At 38.5% G+C, this 23,402-nt stretch overlaps 1 protein-coding gene across 9 annotated transcripts in view; it reads left to right on the forward strand.

Annotated features, from left to right (window-relative positions):
- Positions 1–23,402, forward strand: part of SCUBE1 (signal peptide, CUB domain and EGF like domain containing 1) — a 245,185-nt gene that overhangs the window by 116,157 nt on the left and 105,626 nt on the right. For all 9 annotated transcript variants that reach the window (XM_048050144.2, XM_066990329.1, XM_013184669.3 and 6 more), the window contains one exon: positions 23,189–23,314. In XM_048050144.2, the coding sequence (XP_047906101.1) occupies positions 23,189–23,314 (126 nt within the window). The remainder of the gene's footprint in view (positions 1–23,188; positions 23,315–23,402) is intronic.

Raw genomic sequence — 23,402 nt, forward strand, 5'->3', positions numbered from 1 at the left:
ACCTCTTCAAATGAAGTGTATCTGTTGGCATCTGTTCATAATTTCTTGATATTCGAAGTAGATTTCTGATTAAATGCACAGATCATGCAAGAAATAACTTTCTGGTGAGTGGGTGAATGCATTTCTGAAAATCAGAGCTTAAGTGTGAATTCTTACGCTCACATACACTCAATATGTATTTGCTAGCAAATTTTCTGTGAAATTACTTAAAAGCATGTGTAAAAAGGGAATTTAGCATTCTTGGGTATTTGCTTTAAAATGCAGACGTGCATTGAGCATCTAAAAAAAAGTATTTCATTCTAACTCAGGTTTCCAATCATATGGAATTTTATTGCTTAAAACAATACGCTCAACAACGTGTGTGTTGATCATATTGGTGATAGTTCATGGTAAATACAGTACCATATAATAGTAGGGTTTAGCCACGAAAAATACCTTCGAATTATATAGCCATCTCATCTTCTAAACCACAAAGCAGATACATGGTAAATACTCTGGGATCCATTTGAGAGTAATTATCAGCTGTGCTGCAAAGACATATAGTTATTATGAAGCCCTAACTACGATATTTACAAAGCATAGTTGATGCAGTTACCACATTAAGTCAAATATACTTCAGAAATGTGTACTCATTCCCTCAGTGTAAAGCAGTACCATTATGTTTTGCCATGATTTTCATCCATAAGTTTTTCTCTTTATTGAGTTTTCAGTTCTTGTTTCCCATTGCATCCCTTTCGTAGCCACCTAAAGGAAGGGTTCAGCCCACTTCCACACAGGAAGGTCCTGAGGGAAGGGTCAAAAATGTTCTATGCCATCCATTTTCCCTGTCCTCCACTTGCTTAAACATGCAGGTAGTTTTAATCACTTTGTTTTCTCTAGTGCCATATGCTTCTGGATTGTAGTTCCTGTGGACAACACAGCCAGTTGAGCAAGCAAACCCAACACCTTCACTACCACACTTCTAGCTTTTATTATTGTTTGCACCTGGCAGCTCAGAAAGACAGCCTAGTTGTTATAATAAAGTGCTGTGACTAAAAACTGAAGAAAGGTTCTGTGTATCTCCAAAGTGAAAGACAATGACTATAAGAAGAAATCGATACCTATATTTCTTGGTACTTGCTTATACTGACTTGAAAATGTAAAGACAAGGCACAACCGTGGCATTAATGGTCACCAATAATACTGGTAGCAAGGAAGACAGAGAATACTAGGATGAAAGTACTTTGGAAGGAATCATTGATCGATTCTCTAAGTGTAGTTGTTGCCTTTTCTGAGTGAAATAGATTTGACAGCCCTTCTACGGTATTTTGTAATTTGTAGGTCCAGGTGCTAAGTTGTTTGCTAATCAACTTTTTCATAGTAGCATAGAATTATCTAGGTTGTAAAAAACATTCAAGAGCATCAAGTCTGACCATCAACCCGACCTACTGAATCCCATCACTAAATCATGTCCCTTAGTGCCACATCCACACATCTATCAAATACCTGGATGGGGACTCCACCACTTGACTGGTCAGCCTATTCCAATGCTTGACCACGCTTTCTGTGAAGAAATTCTTCCCAATATCAAATCTAAATCTCCCCTGGCACAACCCGAGACTGCTTCCTCGTGTCCTATCACTTGTCACTGGAGAAAAGAGACCAACGCCCTCCTCACTGCAGCTTCCTTTCAGGTAGCTGTAGAGAGCGATGAGCCTCAGCCTCTTTTTCTTCGGACTGAACAACCCCAGTTCCCTCAGTGGCTTCTCATGAGTCTTGTTTTCTAGTCCCTTCACCATCTTCATCGCTCTTCTCTGCACATGCTGGAGCAACTCTGCATAGGCAAAGCAGAGACGCTTAACGCCTTCTTTGCCTCTGTCTTCAATGCCGATGATGGGCTTCGGGACCCAGGGTGCCCTGAGCTAGAGGACCGGGACGGTGGGGATGACAAACTCCCAACCGACCCTGAACGTGTGCAGGATTTGCTACTCCACCTGGATCCCTACAAGTCCATGGGTCCGGATGGGATTCATCCCCGGGTGCTGAAAGAGCTGGCGGACGTCATCGCGGAACCTCTCTCAATTATTTTTCAACGATCCTGGGAATTTGGAGAGGTCCCGGTAGACTGGAAGCTGGCAAATGTTGTGCCGATTTACAAGAAGGGTCAGAAAGAAGACCCTAGCAATTACAGACCTGTCAGTCTCACGTCAGTGCCTGGTAAAATCATGGAGAAGATGGTTCTCGAACTTATTGAGGCTCACCTGGGGGACAAAGCAGTCATTGGTCCCAGCCAGCATGGGTTTGTGAAGGGTAGGTCCTGCCTAACTAACCTGATTTCCTTTTATGATAAGATCACCCGTATGATGGACCAAGGGAAACCAGCTGATGTGATTTTTTTGGACTTCAGCAAGGCTTTTGACACGGTTTCCCATAGGATCCTACTGGACAAAATGTCCACCATACAGCTAAATAAAAACATCATACGATGGGTGAGCAATTGGCTAACGGGCAGGGCCCAAAGGGTTATGGTAAATGGGGCTGCGTCAGGCTGGCGGGCGGTCACCAGTGGGGTCCCTCAAGGCTCCATTTTAGGGCCGGTACTTTTCAATATTTTTATAAACGATCTGGATGTAGGAATAGAAGGTATTTTGAGCAAGTTTGCTGATGACACCAAACTTGGAGGAGTTGTGGACTCGATTGAGGGTGGAAAGGCCTTGCAGAGGGATCTGGATAGGTTGGAGAGCTGGGCGATCACCAACCGCATGAAGTTCAATAAGAGCAAGTGCCGGGTCCTGCACCTGGGACGGGGAAACCCTGGCTGCACGTACAGACTGGGCGATGAGACGCTGGAGAGCAGCCTAGAAGAGAGGGATCTGGGGGTCGTGGTAGACAGCAAGTTGAATATGAGCCAGCAGTGTGCCCTGGCGGCCAGGAGGGCCAACCGTGTCCTGGGGTGCATCAAGCACGGCATCGCTAGTAGGTCAAGGGAGGTGATTGTCCCGCTCTACTCTGCGCTGGTGCAGCCTCACCTCGAGTACTGTGTGCAGTTCTGGGCACCACAGTATAAAAAGGACATGAAACTGTTGGAGAGTGTCCAGAGGAGGGCTACGAAGATGGTGAAAGGCCTGGAGGGGAAGACGTACGAGGAACGGCTGAGGTCACTGGGCCTGTTCAGCCTGGAGAAGAGGAGGCTGAGGGGAGACCTCATCACAGTCTACAACTTCCTCGTAAGGGGGTGTCGAGAGGCAGGAGACCTTTTCTCCATTAACACCAGTGACAGGACCCGCGGGAACGGGGTTAAGCTGAGGCAGGGGAAATTTAGGCTCGACATCAGGAGGGGGTTCTTCACAGAGAGGGTGGTTGCACACTGGAACAGGCTCCCCAGGGAAGTGGTCACTGCACCGAGCCTGTCTGAATTTAAGAAGAGATTGGACTGTGCACTTAGTCACATGGTCTGAACTTTTGGGTAGACCTGTGCGGTATCAAGAGTTGGACTTGATGATCCTTAAGGGTCCCTTCCAACTCAGGATATTCTATGATTCTATGATTCTATGAACTCAGTATTCTTCCTGTAGTGAGTGGCCCATAGCTGAACACAATATTCAAGTTGTGGTCTCACCAGTGCCGCGTACAAGGAGACAATCCCTTCCCCAGTACTCCTGGCCAAACTATTTCTGATACAGGCCAGGATGCCTGTTTCACTGTGCCAGCATATTACACTTACAGTTTTTTAATTTTCATCAGAAGTAGTCTTGATGTCTTTGTTCCCTTTACAGTATTTCAGACCTTCTCAGAATTAGCAGGTTTCTTCAGTGTTATACTTTGCAAGGGACAGTAATATCATAGTTTAAGTGAAGTAGAACACAGTAATCTAGGTGCTGGGCAGTTTTTGTTGTTGTTGTTAAACTATATTCCTTTGGAACAATTAAATGATGTTTTATAGTTATCAGGTGCTAGACTGTTGTCTTAGCCAGACACATGCACTCTTTCTCTAGTCTCTCAGTCATAAGACTGTTCAGTAATGTTTTCTCATAATTTGTTCATTACTTCCAAGTCTTTTTTTCTTTCTATTTACAGTATTAGATGGGTTTATCAAGATTTCATTTACACTTTTTGCTACAGACTCTATGAGTCTAACCAGGAGATGGACTGCCTTCGTTCTCATGACAGCTTTCTACTCCTGTAGAAGTGGCTTACCTTATTTTTTCCAAAATGACCGTACTGTTTCTGTTTTGTCTCTCACCTGTCTGTGCGATCAGAACTGGAAAGGTCTGTGATACCAAAACAGTTTTTGTGTGTAAGGCATAAACCTGACATGACTTCTGGCTGTTATCCACCATCATGAATGTATTCAATCATCTTTCAAAAAGCATTCATCTGACATTATCTTGGAAAAGTTGTAGTTCACCAACAATCTCTTCAAGGAGTTGAAGGGTTGGGGGGAATTGAGGGATAGTTGTGTTGTTTCCTTGCATTTAATCTCACATGTCCTGGAGGGATTTGGACTTCTAGGGGAGTTTATTCCTTAATAATACAGGGAGAATAGAGATTGATTCCTAATTTAGACAGAAACTATTTGAGGATAGTAAAAATACAGCCTGCCCTCTTCCATTACCCTTAGTTTCTTCAGAGTTGCTACTATAATCTAAACAGTCTCAAATGTGGGTTTATTGTTTGTTCATATAAGATGCAGTTGGTTTGGAGATTTCTGGGAAGCAGTATTTTTGCTGTGAGAAGTAGCATTTAAGACTACTGGCTTAACTGGTCTTACTATGAGAACAATGCTATTTAGCTTTGTTTAAACTTCTTTATTGTCTGAAGTTTATTGAAAACTTTTGAAGACATTGAAAACAGGCATCATTATCAAGAAGCAATGTCAACTATGCTAGTAAAGTCTGGCTAAGTTAGGCATGTTTTTGTATTTTGGCTTTTCTCTGACAGTGTTCCTGTAACACTGATTCTTCATGTCGCTGCATGACATAGGAGTGCACGTTACTTTATCCCTACTCTTCCTAAAATAAAATTTAGCACTTAAGGTCTTTGACCTTGTCCGAGAGGGTAAGAAATTACTTAACTCCTCAATTTAAAATGCAAAAAAGTTGTTAGAGAGCCAAAGAAGTCGTCAGTATTGAAGTAAATGAAATACTTTCTCTTGATAATAGATCTGCCCACAAGTGATTTCTCTTGAAAAGGTACCTATGCAGCAGGCAGCATTAAAAGAATGAGCATTCATATTTTGTATAAAATAAGCTATGCCATGTTATCATAATCCCTGTCATAATTTTCGGTGACAGCAATGATTATACAGCTTGACAATAGTCTATATCAGTGTATCATTTACATAGAAGCAATGGCCACGATAATCATTCTGCAAGCAGATAACATGTTTAGTTTGCATTATCTTAAGAAGAAGCATGGATAATTTTATGTCCACAAAGACAGTTTCATTTGGAAATCTTTTCATACACTTTCTTCAAGGACTTCCTCTTGGATGGCTTGTGACCAATGACCACAAAATCATTTTCCAAACAATTTCCTTTTTGTTCTGACCTTAATGGCTTGGGGCCACTGCAACCAAGTCAATGAGAGTTGCCTTTTCCATTCAGATGAAGACCCCTTCCTAGTTACTCCTTTAATAAGGAAGTAAGATTTCTTTTTGCTTGTAAAAAGATTTCTGGTGATTAATGTGTTATACTGTAGCTTTTGAATCTGAAATCTCTTGCAACATCATAAATTCCATGTAAAGAGCAATGACTCTTCCACACTATCAGTCTTCAATTACTCAATGTTTCATGAAAAATAATATTGTAGAACTGTAAGTACAAATGTCATCTTAGCAGAACACATTAGTCCATAGCTTCTTACAAAGTAATATTTATTTATAAGATTCTGTGGTTTTACCTATCATTAGACTGATTCCTTACTATTCTTCACTGACATTTATAAAACTTGCATGCAAGATAGAAGACGTAGAAGACAAGTTGGGGTCAAAAGTAACATAGCAACCCTCTCACTACTTATGAAATCTGGCAACTACCATCATGGGGAAAAAAAAGTACAGTGGCTGCCAATATGCTTTCACAACAGTAAATGGGAGAAAGATCTCTGTCCTTTTGCTTATGCCATGAAGTTGAAGTTGGAAACTCAGTGGCATCAATGTAGAGCAGCAATATTATAACTGATGTAAAATGGCTCACTAGTGCTGGGAGGCTCATTGTTGTTAGGCTGTGGTAATGCAAATCCTGGTTATCAGATGTGCCAGACCTATAAATCTGCATGTCTTGAATTGTGAAGGCAAGGTCATAGAAGCAGCTTCACAGAAGAATTGCAAGCATAGGGAAAAGAGAAGGGCTTCCTGTGTCTTAGGAACTTAAGAGGTGTTGTCCTGATTTTGCTTTCTGGCACACACCACTTGGCCTGTCTTCTTCATTCCATAGCTAGTTCTAGACAAAAACTGAGGGTAGTGCTTTCAATCCAGTGAACAAGCACATCCTAAAGTAGCATTGTATTCTCTTCCTTGGCTGGCAAAATGAGATAGCTGGAGTTTGTTTTGCATATGTTGGGTTTAATTCAGATGGTGGTACCCTCTAATTTTTAAGGATGTGGATTGCCGTCCAACTGAACTTTTCAGAGTTGAAGTCAGGACAAAGTGTATGTTCTTCGTCTCCTTCATAGTTCAATGAATCTAGATAAAAACATCAGTGATACTCAGAAACAACATACAGCATCTACTAAAATCGCATACAACTCACACCCTGCAGCTACATTCCAGGTCCACAGATTATTCCAAATTAAAGTTTTTAACCCAGCTAATTATAGTTTTTTTGGTGAAACAAGAAACATTGTTTAACACACAAAGAATGTAATTTCATGAGCACCCAAGAATGCTAAGCTCATCCAGCATAGCACCTGGAGACTGAAACTCCTGTTTTTGTTACAAAATGAGAGTTTGTCCGGTACTTCGCTTCTGACCATATAGAGTTTCCACTGTTATGCTTTGCTGGGTATTGATAATGATGGTCCTTATGCCAGTGGTAGTGAGGAATGCTCATAATGTTTCTTTGGTTTGATGTCACCCCACAAGAAGCCTGGTTACAAAGAGTTGTGGTGGAAGACTGTAGTAGATGAAACCAAGCCTTCTTACAAAACTCTGTTAAAAATGCTGAAAAACACATATATTCTCAAGCCAAGATCTTCAGTGGTATGCAAGTGACTGTAATATAGTCACTGAGGAACTTGGAAAAAAAATGAGTGATACACGCCTTTTTCAGATAACCCTAAAGGCTGTATTCATTGACTCCTGCAGTCTACCATCATTTCCATTCATTTCTCCATTATCCCACTTTTTCATGTGTTTTTTTTTGTTTTGTTTTGTTTTTCCCTGTTATTCTGGTCCCAGGAATTTAAGTTACCTGTCTGTTCAGCACACCACTTTCTCCATTCAATATCCACACTAGATCACTTCCAGGAATTCACTGAAAACAGTTTTCCATCCCATTTTTTAGTCTCTTCCACAAGAGACTTCCTTCCCTTATTTTGCCTCTTCCATAAGACCCATCTCGTGCTTTCACCATATGCACATGCACTCAACAGCTTTCGTTTTTCTCTCAGGATCTGACAAGTATGTTAGCAAAGATACATTGCAAAAAGTCTACTGTTACCTACGTGGTGACAAAAGCAGAGCTGTAAGACATACTTCCTAGTTTCTGTTGTGCAGGATGTAGCCAGAAATATGCCACTAAAGCTTTTCAATGCTATCTTTAAAAACTTTTGAAAAATAGTCTTGTCACCTAAGAATAGGGGAAACACTCCCATTCGAGGAGAAATGGTGATGTTGTAGAGGAGGATGCATTGTTGCAGAGGCCGTTAAAACAATTAAATTTGTAATTATGATGTGGCATGGTGTAATTTGTTTTGTAGGGATAGTATGCCATTTGCCACAGTAGAAGTCTTATTTAATCTAAATAGCCACAAAGGCACACTCCTGGATTCATCTACAGGTTTTCATTCTGCAAGCATCCCTAAAATGGAAAGATTGTTCTCTTTTCTCAAGCACCATTTGTATTTCAAATATGTTAGCACATTGGAGTTTAAAGGGAGTTGACATTCCTTTTGCTTTTCCACTGCCAAATGTTACAGTTTTATATGATCAAATGGAGGAAGTTCCATCTGAGGACTCACTGGACCGATAAAGAGAACAATTTAATTGATATCTGATTGTTTTAGTGAATTTAATTTATTTTTTTTAATTACTGGTAAAAGAGAATACTGTTGTAAGCAATGGCATTTATTTTTAAATATTTCAGAATCTTTTTTTCTCTCTTCAAAATAAGAATTAAAGATTTTCTCAAAGATCTGTGCAAGGAGGTGTTCACACTGAGGTGACCCTTAGGCATTCTGAGAGGAATGATAAGCAATTAAAATTACTAGTGTCCTTCTAGTCACAGAGTTCAACAGAGTTAAGAAACTGTTGCTTAACAAAACACATGTATGCTTTTAATACTTACTCCATAAATTAAGCATATAAACTTCCAATGGCCTTTAAAGTATCTCAAAGGATTTCAAGGGACTCTCCACCAATTCATCAGAAACATTGTTTTGTTGTGTTGACAATCGTGCAGGAGTGTTGATCTGAGGGATTGGTAACCTGGGAATTGCAGTTCAGCTTTCAACCTATTGAGTCCAGTTAGCAAATTAGAAAAGCAGACATTTTCTTTCCAAGTCTCAGACAAACTGGAAAGGAAGAAAATCATAATATTTTCTTTGAATAATTTGTCTTTTATTCCTAGGACTTAAATGCTAATGTTTGGATGCTGAGAAAGAGAATTTACTAATTTTTGTTTTCTGGGTAGTGTGGTAAGTAGCCCCTCAGATAAGCTGAGTTAGCCCATTAGCTGCCCTATTAAAACCTTTCAACAGATCTTTCTAAACTTTTCTTAAATGTGTTGAAACCTAGACAGAAGACAGAAGCTTTTTCTCCATGAAACAGAAGCCAGTCAGTGTTGGCACTTAAACTATATTGAATAGTGTGAGTACTTCGAAACATTGCAGAGGCACTAAAACAGAAATGAAAAGTATTGGTTCCCACTATCTCCATACGTTGTTCATCTGTACTGGCTCACAATACTTTTTGGATTTCCACAGTAACAAGTGGAGAGCTCAAGGACCTATCCAAAACAAGCAAGCATTATTTCTCGCTTTAGAGATAGAGAGACTAAAGTAGTAAAAAGTCAAAGGACAATGTAAGATAATAACATGTTCAGAAAATGAATGCAGTGTCCCTTTTCCTAACTAGCTGAGACTTTCTGTCATAAATACAGCTTTATGGTTAAGTTGATATCTCTTACTCATAGATCATTCTCAGTCAGTTCAAGAGTTTGGAATTTTATCATCTTAATAAATTAATTTTACTGATTTAAATCTGATTACAGTTTTGTGCTATGTATCTTTGCTGCCATTAGCCCTAACAGCCCTTTGATCTAACCCTGTAGGACATCTGCGTCTGAAGTTACCAACCCCTACTCTCATTTCCAACTCATGTGCTCCAGCTACCTTTAAAAGCTGTGACTTCTTTCTTCTTTTCCTTCACAATTGTCCTTCATTTATGTTCCCTTTATTGCCTAGAGTCAAGGAGAGGGAAGCAGTAGATTTTCCCAATGTCATCCTCATAACTATGTCCTACTACAGGCATACAGAGAAAGGCCCAAAAGATACAAACAAGCCATCGCACAATATGTTGACCTTCACTTTGTGTAGAAAACACCAAGGAGCACATTCAGAGCTCCAGTTTGTACATTGCCCATCAAAGTCAGGACAAAAAAAAAAAGTGTAATGTTTCAGAAGGGTTTCTTAATTACATTTTACATGATTCTGCAGTCATATCTTGCTTTGGTAAAGTTTCCATTACTTATGAATTGACTCCATATAGTAAGTGTATCTACTGTTTTGCTTTAGACATTGAGGTTTTAAACTTAACAGTGTTTTACAAGTGTTTGGTAACACATCTGCTGTTGAAATGCTTTTCTCCCCATTGGTTCAAAATTGGGATAGCTTCCTGTTATTATACTACTTAAAGAGTCAAATTTTCCCACTACAGCCAACTTTAACCTGCTGGCTTGATTCTGTCACTAATATAGTTGCTTTTGATTTTTAGGTTTTTAGGTTTTTTAGGTGAATGTGTAGGGTTCTTTGGATTTAATTGCAGCAGATGTTCCTTTGGGTTTTCTCTCTTCCATTTCACTCTGGATTCTAGTTGTTTTTCCGTGGAAAGGTACATGAAAGGGAAATCCTTGTATAGTCAAATGTTTGTTTTACCATCTAAAGCTTGCAAAGGGTCCTTAGTCTGGGCTGATTTCTTCTTGAAGAGCTGTAATTATTCATGGAAAGGAAAAAAAAAAAGGCCTTTGTCACTAATAGGCTTCTTGGTGCTTCTTGTAACAGTCTTTATTATTCCTTTTTACATAATTTTCTATTGATGAGGTGAAAAAAGGCTTCCTCTGCTGTTGAGAGAGAAAAGGTAATTGTTCTTTTTTAACATTTACCAATGCTTGTTGCGTTCCCTATGTGTTTAAAAGACAAGGATGCAGAAAATGATGTTATTGATGACATCGCCATGGCAACAGTTCTTTGGAATAACACATTCTGGCATTGTTATTCTGCACACACAAAAAAAGGGGGACTTTCTTTTAAGCACAAACAGATTGTGCCCCTTTTAAATGCACACATGAACTTTGCTTTTCTGAAGATTTACAGACTGGTTTGGAGCAGAAAGGATTCTGACATCATTTACCTCTCTGTGCACATCACATAATGGTGTTTAAAAAAAAAAAAAAACACCTTGAAAAAGCCAATGGTTTAAAAAGACACAGTATGGGAAGGATACATAAACATTTCTTTGATCATTAAGAGAAAAAAAAATTGAAAGAATTTTGAAATTTATGAGCTCTAGCACCAGACCCACTAAATAATCAAGAGATAGAGATGAATGGAGAAGAGACAAACACTCTGATTAAATATTAATCCAGTTATGACAGTACTCTAGATTGCTAAGCTTTTACTCCAGCCACTATTCACATTTTGAAACATTTTGGTAGGAAATCTAATTGTCCATCTACAAGGCAGTTTGCAAACATATATTTTGCCTTTCATATTCAGTGTTCCATTGTCCCCAGGTATTGACAGTCTTGCTAGTGTAAAATTGCAGAAGCAATAGCATTTCTGAGACATAGTATAATTTTATTATTTCTTGCTTCTGCTACAGTTCTGACTTAGATTACTTTATTTCTTTGACACTCATCAGTGATATATATATATATATGTATGTTTTTATTGAAAAAAAAAGGGGGAATGCATTGAAATTGGAAACAGTTTTGAAATCCATTCTGTACTCTGTGGTGCTATATATGGCAACCTGATATACACCTTCCAGTTTGACTTTTCCAAGAAAGAAACTGTTTCCTGAACACTGATGGTTTGTGGAAGTGGGCTGTACAAACCTTGAAGTTTGCATCTATAAAGAATAGCTCCAAAAACACTGTTAAAATTAAAGTTCTGCATTGTATATAAGCTGTGAATGACCCTTTTTTCTGAAAGTCACCATAGTGGTGGACATCAGCTATTTGGTTGTTTGAGAACAGCTAAGACTATTGGGTTTTTCTACTGTCAAAATGTTGATGGTACTGTGAAGTTCTGGGGACTATAGCACAGCTACATATGGATGTTGTTTCACATTTGGCTTTCTAGAGCTGAACTGATCTACAAAAAACTTAACAGGAGGCTAACTCAGTAGCTTTATCCCTTATCTTCGAGAAATATGACCGCCTTTGTGCTACGTGAGCCTTTCGGCATGCGCACAAGTCTATGAATTTCTTGTCATCGTGGTCAGCGTTTCATTTTGTAAGAACCAAAATCAATAGCAGGTTGAGCTTTGAATCTTGGTCATACCCTAAAAAAAATGATAGGCCTGATGACAGATAATCGTTTGGTCTGTTCTCTATATTTGCCTGTAGAGAAGTGGACAGTCTTCATTTTTTGCACAACACATTTGTAGGTTTAAATAGATTGTGTATGTGCATATGTGTGTATAGTGTTATATGTAATTATGTGTATAATGTTCATAATACATATAAAATAGTATATTTATACTGGTATATATAGTAGCATAAGTAAAATATTTTATGTAGTTATATATAGTATCATGTATCATTTTGCTAACTAGTTCTACAGTGTATTTTCTAGTGATGTAAAAATAGTAAAAAATAATTGCATGTATCCAGCTTTTTTCCAGCCATCAACACAAAACACTTACAAGTGTCTTTAAATGTTGTGTTCATGGTAATAAATAATCTTACTAAAATAGCAGAATTAATATTAGGTTTCTTTGGAATGTCTTCAGAAAATGCTGTCTGGTATGGGGATGTATCATGCCTCAGAAAGGTAGTACCTGTAAGGCCAAGAGCACAGGAGATGGCTTCTTCCATGAAAAAGAATTTGAGAGTTGTGAGTACATTCCCAGTGCAGAATAAGAATGGCTGAGATCGTTTTTCCAGTTAGGATTTTTAACCTAAACCTTACATACAGCTGGGGCATTCGTCATGAGCTGGTTCCATGGGGAAAAAAGCATCTTAGTTAAAGTTTAAAAGGAATAAAGAATGAGAATCTGTTTCATCCTTCTGCTTTGAGAGGATTATTTACTTCACAGCTTCCTTAAATAGCAGAGTTTCAAATTAAACTTGGTAAGTGCCCTATATTGCCTTCAAGTGTGCTGATTAAGCACATATTCATTGTATATTTTATTACATGATGTTGCAAGAAGTTATTAAATTTCCCTAGGAAGAGTTTCAGATGTGAAGAAGTTCCTGCAAAGTGAAGTGTTGTTGAAATATTTGCTGCTAGTCTGTCTATTTGAGTACATGCTATGTGTTTTGAAAAAGTGCCCTTGAAATCTTTATTTTTGAAATATTTTATTAGAATGATTTCTTTCTGGAAACCAAGGTTGTCTCATGTCAACTGTGAAGATTTCAGAAGGAAAAAAAAAAAACACAGAGGATTTTAGACTTCATTTTATTATTCCTATCATCCCATTTCTTACCTTATCTTTACATAGATGATAATAGTTGTTTAAACTTTAATCAGTCCTTGTTCAAAATCTCCTCATGAAACACTAATGAAGAGCTGTATTTTTAATTAAATGATTTATTTATATTTGTGGAAATTATCTGCTTCCAGGGACTATTGTAAGTCATTTTATTGGAAAACTAAAAGCTTCACAACATCTTTTAGATAAGTTTCACATGGTGAGTATTAGGTGGAGTATTTTTGTTGAAAAACTGAGTTTTCCTGTGAACAGGGAGGAAAAAAATACCTGTCTTGCCATTATCTGTTCTAATGCTCTACAACCTTCCCATGTTATAAATAGAATTTTTTCTACTTAGAGAGACCATATAGAAATCAATGAGCCAGGTTTTCATATCTTCAGTATGCTATAAGGCCCAAAGACTAGTATTTTCAAAAATAACGTGGGAGTTTCTAATTTTTGAGACAACTTGGGCCTTTTTTGTGGTTACCAAACTCCTACCCATCTGAGGGTATTTAAGCCTTAATGATGCTGTCATTTGCTAGCTCTGCTGTAGCACCACGTCTCTGAGGGGTGGGACATGAGAGCCATTTGTGGTTTAGTAGCTCCCACCAAGGCACCAAGAAATACAACAGCCGTGGTGAAGACTCAAACAGAGAAAGAGCATTCCTCAGCTATGCCTCCTGCATAGCCTTGCCTGCATTCAGGGTTACCTTCATCTGCCAGAGGGCTTTGTGTGGCAGTATCTCCTCAAAAACCAGCCTTTTCTTCTGCTTTGCTTTGGTCCTTAAGGAATTCTTATTCAAAGATGAAGAAAAATTAAAAGCAGATTGTAGTAGTGTTGACTCCCCTCCCCTCCCCTCCCCTCCCCTCCCCTCCCCTCCCCTCTCCCCTCCCCTCCCCTCCCCTCCCCTCCCCTCCCCTCCCCTCCCCTCCCCTCCTCTCCTCTCCTCTCCTCTCCTCTCCTCTCCTCTCCTCTCCTCTCCTCTCCTCTCCTCTCCTCTCCTCTCCTCTCCTCTCCTCTCCTCTCCTCTCCTCTCCTCTCCTCTCCTCTCCTCTCCTCTCCTCTCCTCTCCTCTCCTCTCCTCTCCTCTCCTCTCCTCTCCTCCAAGTAGGTATTTTGCCAGATTTTGCCAGAACAGCAGCAGCTCAAGTTCCCTGTGCTATCTTGCTGAATTATCTTTGAAATAAACCCTATTCTATGTGGGAGAAGGTAACTGTACTCAGCCTCCCCACAAAGGCCGTTGGAAAGGGTCTCTACAGTGAGCACTAGCGTTTGTAGATCTACAATGTGGGAAAGACTGAGTTTGCCAAAATCCCTTCATGTGATCCACCAAAAAGCCGTCACGCAATCACAATAGTCAGTCTCAACCAACCTGGGTTGGATTTCAGCCTGTCATTCTCATTCTCTCTTAGTCCCATTGGAATTGCTGTCATTTTTTGGAAATTTTTAAATCTATTATCTTTCTCTACTTGCATGATTTTTCTGCTAAATTAAACTTGGTTTGTTCACTCCCATCATTCGTTTAATCTTTCTATTCCTTATCTGAAATTACAGTACCTTTGCAGAATTACAAATCTATCTGTATACTACTGACAGAATGAAGTTGTATTTCTGACACATGCCTATTTTTAAATCGTCAGACAAAACTTCTCTTCAGGGCTGGATGACAGATGCAGTTTTTCCGGCTGACACTCAGAGTATTTTGTCAGAGATCAGACTGCAAGTCTGTCTGCTGAAGATGGTGTCCCTAAGCATGTTTTATATCCAAACTGAAAACACATGCAATTGCTAAACAAACTTGAACTTGTTTATTTTGTATTATATAGTAGCAGCTGTTTTCTTGTATGATGTCCAGAATTTATCTAGCCAACCTACTTAATAGGGTAAAATTCTGTTTCCTTGTGTCAGTTTGCCTGCTATATTTGTTTAGTTTTCTTTTCAACCCCTGCAGAGGTGAGATAGTGGTCACTAAAAGTGGTATTTTCCTAAAGCTTTAGGTAGGAAGAAGCAACCTATTCCACAAATGAAAGCAGAAAGTCCTGCATTCATCCACTTAAGAAAATGAAAAATATTAGACCATGAAATAGGTTTTTATATTTCTGACATACCTGATACAATGTTTCCCACTTACCTCCAGTGGTCTGTTCCTAGATGGATGCTTTTTACCCATGACATTATCATCGTCTGAGGAAGGGTAGCTGCCCTGATAAATTTATTTTGTCCTTTTTTTTTTCTTGCTAAAGAGAGAAAATCTTGGTATGTTTTCTTTTTGTTGTTTTGTTTGTGTATGTTTGTTTTTGTTTTGTTTTGTTTTTTCCTATCCTCAGGTAAGGATGTATTATTTTTTGAGATGAGAGCATCTCAAGCTCTCACTGGGTAGCCAAGCTCACCAGATGTTCTTCACTTCCCAGAACAAGGTCCTTATTAGTGAGCCAGAAATGTCCAGAAGGTTTGATGGAAGTGTGCAGCATGAAGGTGAAGGTCAGGTCCAGGCTGCTGGAAAACAATCCTTTGGTTTTAATGGAACCAAGATCAGACCATATGCATTTGTTGCCTGTACCTGGGGTGGTTAGCCAAATGTTGATTTTCATTGCTCTGAAGCAAGCAAGATGCTTGAGTTAAAAGGCCAAAGCAGGAATACTTTGTGTATTAGGGTATAGATGGGGATCTGCTTTCCACAAGCCAGTGGGAAAGTTAACTGTATGCTTATTTTGGATATTCAACCATCTTTCGGCACTTATGACCAAAATTTACACACAGAAGTAACATTTGGCTTGAAACATCTGTCTTGCACTTTCACTAACATCGTGTTCGTGTCTCCATCAGAAACTTACTGTGTTTTTTTTGGCCTCCATTCCGAACACAGTAAACCAGAAACTCTGAGAGTTTCTCTCTGAAACTCTGAGAGTTTCTCTCTGAAACTCTGAGAGTCAGTCTTCTATGTTTCTTGGTCATTCCCCAGTGTGTTTTATTGTAGCAGTGCTGTCATTGCTCACATGATTTTTTAGAAAGAAAGCAAACAACAGCAACAACAACAACAAAAAATTACACTATTTCAATAATTTAGTAAACAACTAAAGTGAGAATGTTTGTATCTTGTATTCTTTCATTTCTCTGGTGCTGAAGGTGTATTCCCCTCTTTCTGGCAGTGGTTATGGAGGGAATGACTATAAGTGACAATCAGCTGATCTAAAAAGATTACAGTTCATGTTACATTCTGGTTCTTACTATATTATCATTACAATATACTATGTATTACTTTATTTTGCTGTGATATATAATGCATACTGATACAGTTGAACTGCAACAACTGATTCTGTTACAATTGAATCCTGTCATTCAAAGAGCAGTTCTCTAATTTATACCTGAAATTCATGAGTATCACTAGTAGCAGTTTCATAGCACCACATGTATCCCCTGCCTAAGCAAAAGTAATTATCCACTATAATGAAGATTAATGGAAAGAAGCTGACCACAACAATTTCTTATTGTTTGTGTTAAAAAGATTTTTGCTTTACTTTGCATGCAGAGCATGTTCATAAAAAGTATGTAAAACAATAAATAATAAAACAGTGTGGCTTATCTGAGTCCAGAAATTCAGTGACTAGCATATAAATATATTTAATGTCTTTTAACTTTTCTAGAAGCTATTGAACACAATCATACAGATTATGTATGATGTATGAATTATGTAAATAATTTCTACAACTTTTTAATGACTTTTTATAAGATCCATTTTTTAATTAAATGAGGGTGCAACTGTAATAAATTATTCTTATGTGTACCTAGTACTAAAATTAACATACCCACACACAAAAAAAGAGATTCCAATTACGTAGTTTTGGGGATTGAGTATCAATGCTGCACATGTTAATGTGTATGCCAGTGTATTTGTATGGATTAAGTTCTAGATTTCTTGTACTTTTTAACCACATTCGACCATGTATACTCTGACAATAACCCTCAAAGGTGGTACTGTATTATATCATTGGCACAATTCAAAGTATTCATTTTCAGATTGTGTTTGGAATTAGCATGGTTGATTGGAAAACATAAAAAACAGCAACAAAGCAAACACAGAGTAAGTGAAATTGTGACAACAGAGAAGGTCATATGAGCATATATGATGAACCACAGAGTAAAATAATGGCTAGATATCTTAATTAAGATGAGAACAGGCAGTGTTAATGAAAAATAAAGGCTGATCAGCATATTAGTTGTCACAGTGAGCCTGATTCAAGCACTTTCAGAGCCACTGAGCTGAAAACATTTTTAGAGCATAATACAATGGAGAGGTCATTGTATCAGACTGAACGTTTTGCAGAACAGTACTATTAAGAGATTTGTTATAAATAGATGGCAGAGTGTATTAATGTAGTAGACTCACACCCAAATCTCTCCTAGGCCAGGAACAAAATGACTGTGGATTGCAGGTCACATAACAATGTCTGCCACTCTCCCATGAACAATCTTTTGTAACTGAAAGTCAGAAGAAAAAACATGAAAGCAGTAGGCGAGCTTTTCAAGTCATATCTAAAATGCTAAGAGAGGTTTTAGTTCAATTAGATTAGTGTTCTTCTTTCTTAAGTAGCATTTCTCTTCCTGTTTATAGTGTATTTTCTATTGGATTCTGTTTTGCTGTCTTTTGTGAGGTGAATCTACTGAGAATGTTTATAACTCTGTTTGAAAAGTCTTCGTTTTACTGTCTGCCAGCACTGCCAAAGAGAACACATACCTGTTTTTGTGCTAGGCTCTAAAGATGACCTTGAGTAGCAGTATATGAAATTAAGATATTGCTTTAATTAACAATTAACATGAAAAATCTAGAGCCTTTCAACTTCAAACATTATAGTATCAAGGACAAGTAAAGATTTTTTGGTGTTCTGACTTTTCTCAACATTTAGTCTTTCCCTTGATTTGGGAACTATGTTTTTTCAGTTCATCTATAATCACTCAAGTTCTAGAAGCTGCTGTACACAGACTAGTGCAAAAATAACAGAAGTGAGAGAGAGAGGGGACCACAAAGATGGAGAGAAGGGATGCCATCCAGAGGGATGGCAGAGCTGATGACAGAGGGATCAGGGCTGGGCCTGTGCAAACCTCATGAATTTCAACAAGGCCAATTTCTGTACCTGCATCAGGGCAGTCCCAAGCACAAATAAAGGTTGGGCAGAAAATGCACTGAGAGCAGCCCTGAGGAGAAGGACCTGGGGGTGTTGGTTGATGAGAACCTCAACATGAGCCAGCAATGTGCACTTGCAGCCCAGAAAGCCAACCGTATCCTGGGCTGCATCAAAAGCAGTGTGGCCAGCAGGTCGAGGGAGGGGATTCTACCCCTCTACTCTGCCCTCCTGAGACCCCACCTGGAGCACTGTGTTCAGCTCTGGAGTTCCCAGCACAAGAAGGACATGAGTATATTAGAACAAGTCCAGAGGAGGGCCACGAGGATGATCAGAGGGCTTGAAAGAAGCCTGTCTGTGAAGAAAGGCTGAAAGAGTTGAGGTTGTTCATCCTGGAGAAGAGAAACCTCATTGCAGCCTTCTAGTACCTAAAAGGATACAAGAAAGCTGGAGAGGGAGGGACTCTTTGTCTGGGAGTGTAGTGATAGGACAAGGAGTAATGGCTTTAAACTAAAAGATGGTAGATTTATCTTAGATATTTGGAAGAAATTCTTTACTCTGGATGTGGTGAGGCACTGGAACAGGCTGCCCAGAGAAACTGTGGATGCCCTATATGTGGAAGTGTTCAAGGTCAGGTTAGATGTGGCTTTGTGTGCAGGGGGGTTGGAACCAGGTGGTCTTTGAGGTCCCTTCTAACCCAAACCATTCTGTGATTTCATGATTCTATGAAAGCTGTGTAGTAGAAGATAGAGTTTTGCAAATACATTTTGGTTAAGGATAGGGTGAAAGATCCATTGTCTGTTCCTTGGTCCAGGCTGTGCAAAATACTGGGGTAAAAGTGCTCTAGACATAATCCTGTACTGTCTTGGAAAAGAGCCAGGATAATTCCATAGGTATTTCCCCTCCCTTTTTTGGACCTGTTTGGCAGCTCTAGGAAGGAGTAACATGACGCACAGGGTGATCCTCTTGGGGCTTGGGTCTCTTTGCTGACTTGGGGCTTAAGATGATGAAGAGAAAAGCTTCAAACACATTTAAATGAAAAATAGAATCCCACTCAGTTACTCGATGATGTTTTTTACTTGAATGACTAGTTTTCCACACATCTCTACAAATCAAGCTGTTTGACCTCCTTGATTGTTCCACTTTCCCCCAGAGGGAACACAGCATTTTTGCTGTAGCTGTGCACTGCCCATCACCCAGGAGAGGAGCTTCCTGTCTCCCTGCATATGACAGTGCCAGTGGGTCTGGACACATGTTCCCCACCTCCTGTTTCAGTTGCCCTTTTTTGTGAGGCCAAGGGATGCTGAACACTGAGGCAGGCACTGAGATGCTTTTTCCATGCTTTTATTCACACGCTTGGCTCTCTAGGTAAAAAGTATGGGAACATTAGGTAGCTACTGAAGATGAACTAAAATAAGGCAAAACTTTGTTTCTCAGGAGGTGATAGTGAGGGGAAATGATAACTCAGATATTTTACTACTTCTGTGATAGCACAATGAAGTACTGTCAAGAGACCAGCTGTTCTACTACTAGCAGTGCAATCTACCCAGTTCCAGTATAGGAAAATATGAGAGGTGTTTATGTATTTGTACTAAATTGGACATTTTAGACCATATCTTGCTAAAGGGAATATCTAGCAAAGTAATTCTAGGAGCATTTTTCTCTCCCACTTGCATGCATTTGTATAGCAAATAAACTAGCATTTGGAAAGTAGCATATTTTTATTTTTTTTAGTTTGATTTATATGCAATGTCATAAAAGATTCAGTATTGGTTGAAGGGCCAGCTCTTCAAAAAAGGGTAAATCTTATGTCTCAACAATGATTCATAAATCATTTGTGTATGTAGATTGATGCAGAAGGCATCTGGCCAAATGCTGCATTTGCTGAAAATCTAAAATTTGGAACAATTAAAACTATTTGCAAATTAGCATGAATTTGTTTAGGACAATATTTTTTAAACAAGCCAAAATATTTCCTTGCTGCATTTTCATATAAATGTTTTTTAAGTTCTAATCAAAATTTTGTTCAGAATTTCTTTTTAATTTAGTTCTTAGGGATTTGAAAAATACTAAAATATAAATGAGAAGCTTCATTGCGGATGAGTTCTTGCTCTAAAAAATAATGGTGTTATGTTTTGCCATAAAAACTTCAATTTTCTGAAATAATGATTCTCAGGTTTAGGAGATTTTAATGGTGTTCTCCAGCTAAACTGAAATAGTTTTTGTACAGCTCCAACTACCTGATGAATACAATAACTGAAATGAGTAAGAAAATAACCGAAATATTTTGTCATACACACAAATACTAGAATAAAAACCTGCTTTGCCTTTCACTTTAGTTTCAAGATGTAATAATTCTAATCGTAGCTTTTCCCAATATTATTAGCAGTGTACAATTTCTCGCTTCCCAAGTGATTTTAACAATGGCAGATATTCAGTATCTGTAAGTAAACACTGAAAATCACTTGCTTCATTACACTTCTGGGCCATTAAATATCTTCTTTCATCTATCTATTTCCTCTCTTCTCATTGCCTCAGCAGTGTGACTCAATTGGGCATGTGGTATCTGTCCCAGATCCTTTTCTGAACATAGCGTAGTATGCAGGAATGTAGTTTGTCAAATACATTGTGTCTGAAATCCTTTGTTGGTAGCAGTGGAGAGAAAGAGATTATAAAATGCCTCAAAACTTTCAAAAAGGCTGTTACCAGGTTTCTAATATCTGTTCATCCATATAAAACATTCATACCTCACTTTTATGTATGGGATGGCATAGTACAGTATCATGCGTATAGTATAGTATATTATGGTGTGTATTGTATCTTCAATAGCATCTCTTGTGCAGGCTACAGTTTGCAGAGAATTTTGTGCTTTGACAAGTTTTTATACTCATCCATGCTAACACAGCTTAGAGAGAAATAATTTGTTTATGAAGTTGATTTTCATATGTTGAGTTTTAAGATTCTGATTTTTTTATAGGGGAGATCTAACCTACCCAGTCTTACTGGTGATGTGTTTTTCATTGTTCTGCTAATATAAACCTTTCTGAAGTAAAGTCAGGCAGTGCAAATAACTTCTGAAGCTGTTAGCTTCTGTCAACCTGAGCCAATCTGACTTTCTGGAACATTTCCTTCTTCAAATTTTGTACACAAAGTTTATTAGTAACTGTTTTACATGCTAATCCTTTCATTTGTGTTTGATTAAAAACTATTCTGTATACTGAGTTTGTCATAAAAGTTTGTCATAAAATCTCAGTACTAGGTTTGAAGTATTTGATTTGATATTGTGAGACCAGCCTAAACACAAAGGCTGTGCATGTAGATGCCGGAGGTGGCAGATGTGTTCATGTGAGTTCTTTAAGAATGAAAAGGGAGCACAGAGATTGTTTCCACCTTTGGAAGCAAAAACCTTGCGACAGCCTTGAAAAACGCATTTATTTATAATACATCATCACTGTCAGTTTAGCTTGAACATTTTCCATTGGAGTTGTTTTGTGAAATTGGCCTTTAATAGGTAGAAGTAGCCATGGTACAAAGTGACAGATGATCTGCTGAGTCTACAGTGATGCTGCATTCACCAGCGTTTTGTGGAATACATGTTGTTTTCATGGTAGTAAGCTGAATTACACTGTGAAATCTCGGGCAGTGTACTCTGAGAGAATTTATCTCTCCTTTCCAGGTCAGAAACCCAACGGAAAGTCTGGGAAGGCTTTGTAATGCAAATTTAGCTAGCCTTCCTTCACACTAGGAATGCTAGATGCTGACCCACAAGGACTGAGTTCAAGATTTCTGTGAATATGTGGGATTTGAGTTAACGTGGTAATGAAAGCCTCTAAGAACATCCGGCACATTAAATATCTAAATCACTTCTATAGTTTAGAAAGCTAAAATTGGACTTAAGATGATTAAGAAATTAATGTAGTCAAAGAGAAAAGGAGTAGTAGGTTTGTTGGAGATTGCCTGCACTTATGGTGGATGACAGAGATAACTGACGTGTATAGCAAAGAGCAAAGAAATCCAACCAAAAATGCTTAGATATAATCTTCGGTGGATGCATCATCCGAAACACAGATTTTGAGCTGTGAGCTTAGTTATTGAACTCTGATAATCACCAGTGGCACAGACAACTTCCTGGAGTATCCTGAACTATCCTTTTAATCCATTATATTTTCATGAAAAATTAGAATATGGAGATTCAATAGGGAGATCAAAAGTAATGGGTTTCTACATGCAGAAAAACATGCTATATTCTATAGCAATGCTCACTGTGTATGCCCCAAGGAAGGTATATACCACTAGCCTCAGTATACTGCCAAATTTCTCATGTCTGTCTTTTCCTTTTGAAATGAGAATTTTTATAAAGATATAAACAAATACAGCCAATCCTACATGCATTTTCCATTATCTTTTCATTTTTCAAATACTTATATTTGAATTTGGAAAATAGATTCTGAAATTTTATAAGTGTGAAAAGTTAGTGTCATGGCACTGAGCCTGCCAGAGTTCAAGAAGTGTTTGGACAATGCTATCAGACATAGGGTCTGGTTTTTGGGTTGGTCCTGTGTAGAGCCAGGAGTTGGACTCGATGATCCTTGTCGGGTCCCTTCCAACCCAGGATATTCTATGGTTCTACATTTCTAAGCCCAGGTAGACAATATCAGCCACTCCCCCCTCATCTACCAAACAAGTCATTTCATTGCATAAGTTTATCAGGCTGGTTAAGCTTGACTTCCCCTTTGTGAATCCATGCTCAAAATATACATTACTGTAACATGTAAAGTGTGAAATAGAGCTGCAGTTGATCATAGGATTGGTTATTTTGACCTTCATTACACTGTTTTGTTGATTGTATATGCCTTTTCAGCTGCATTTTTTTGCCTTGTGGAACATGGTCCAGATGCAAAATTAAAATTACAATGACAATGAAGGACAGGATGCTTATAATTGATGATAATCATTTTGCAATTTTATTTCAGTACTAATATTTTCTATTCTTCTTTCTTTCTTTTACAGAGGGTATGAACTGTATGAACAAAGATCATGGGTGTGCACACATCTGCCGGGAGACACCCAAAGGTGGGGTTGCCTGTGAATGTAGGCCTGGCTTTGAACTTGCCAAAAACCAGAAGGACTGCAAATGTAGGTAGATAAAGATTAAATTTCAAATGCCCACAAATGTCGTATTTTCTTCATTGTTGTTGTTTTCCAGAAGTCAAGAAATCAACTT

The sequence above is a fragment of the Anser cygnoides genome, chromosome 1 (assembly GCF_040182565.1).
Source record: "Anser cygnoides isolate HZ-2024a breed goose chromosome 1, Taihu_goose_T2T_genome, whole genome shotgun sequence".
Classification (NCBI taxonomy): domain Eukaryota; kingdom Metazoa; phylum Chordata; class Aves; order Anseriformes; family Anatidae; genus Anser; species Anser cygnoides.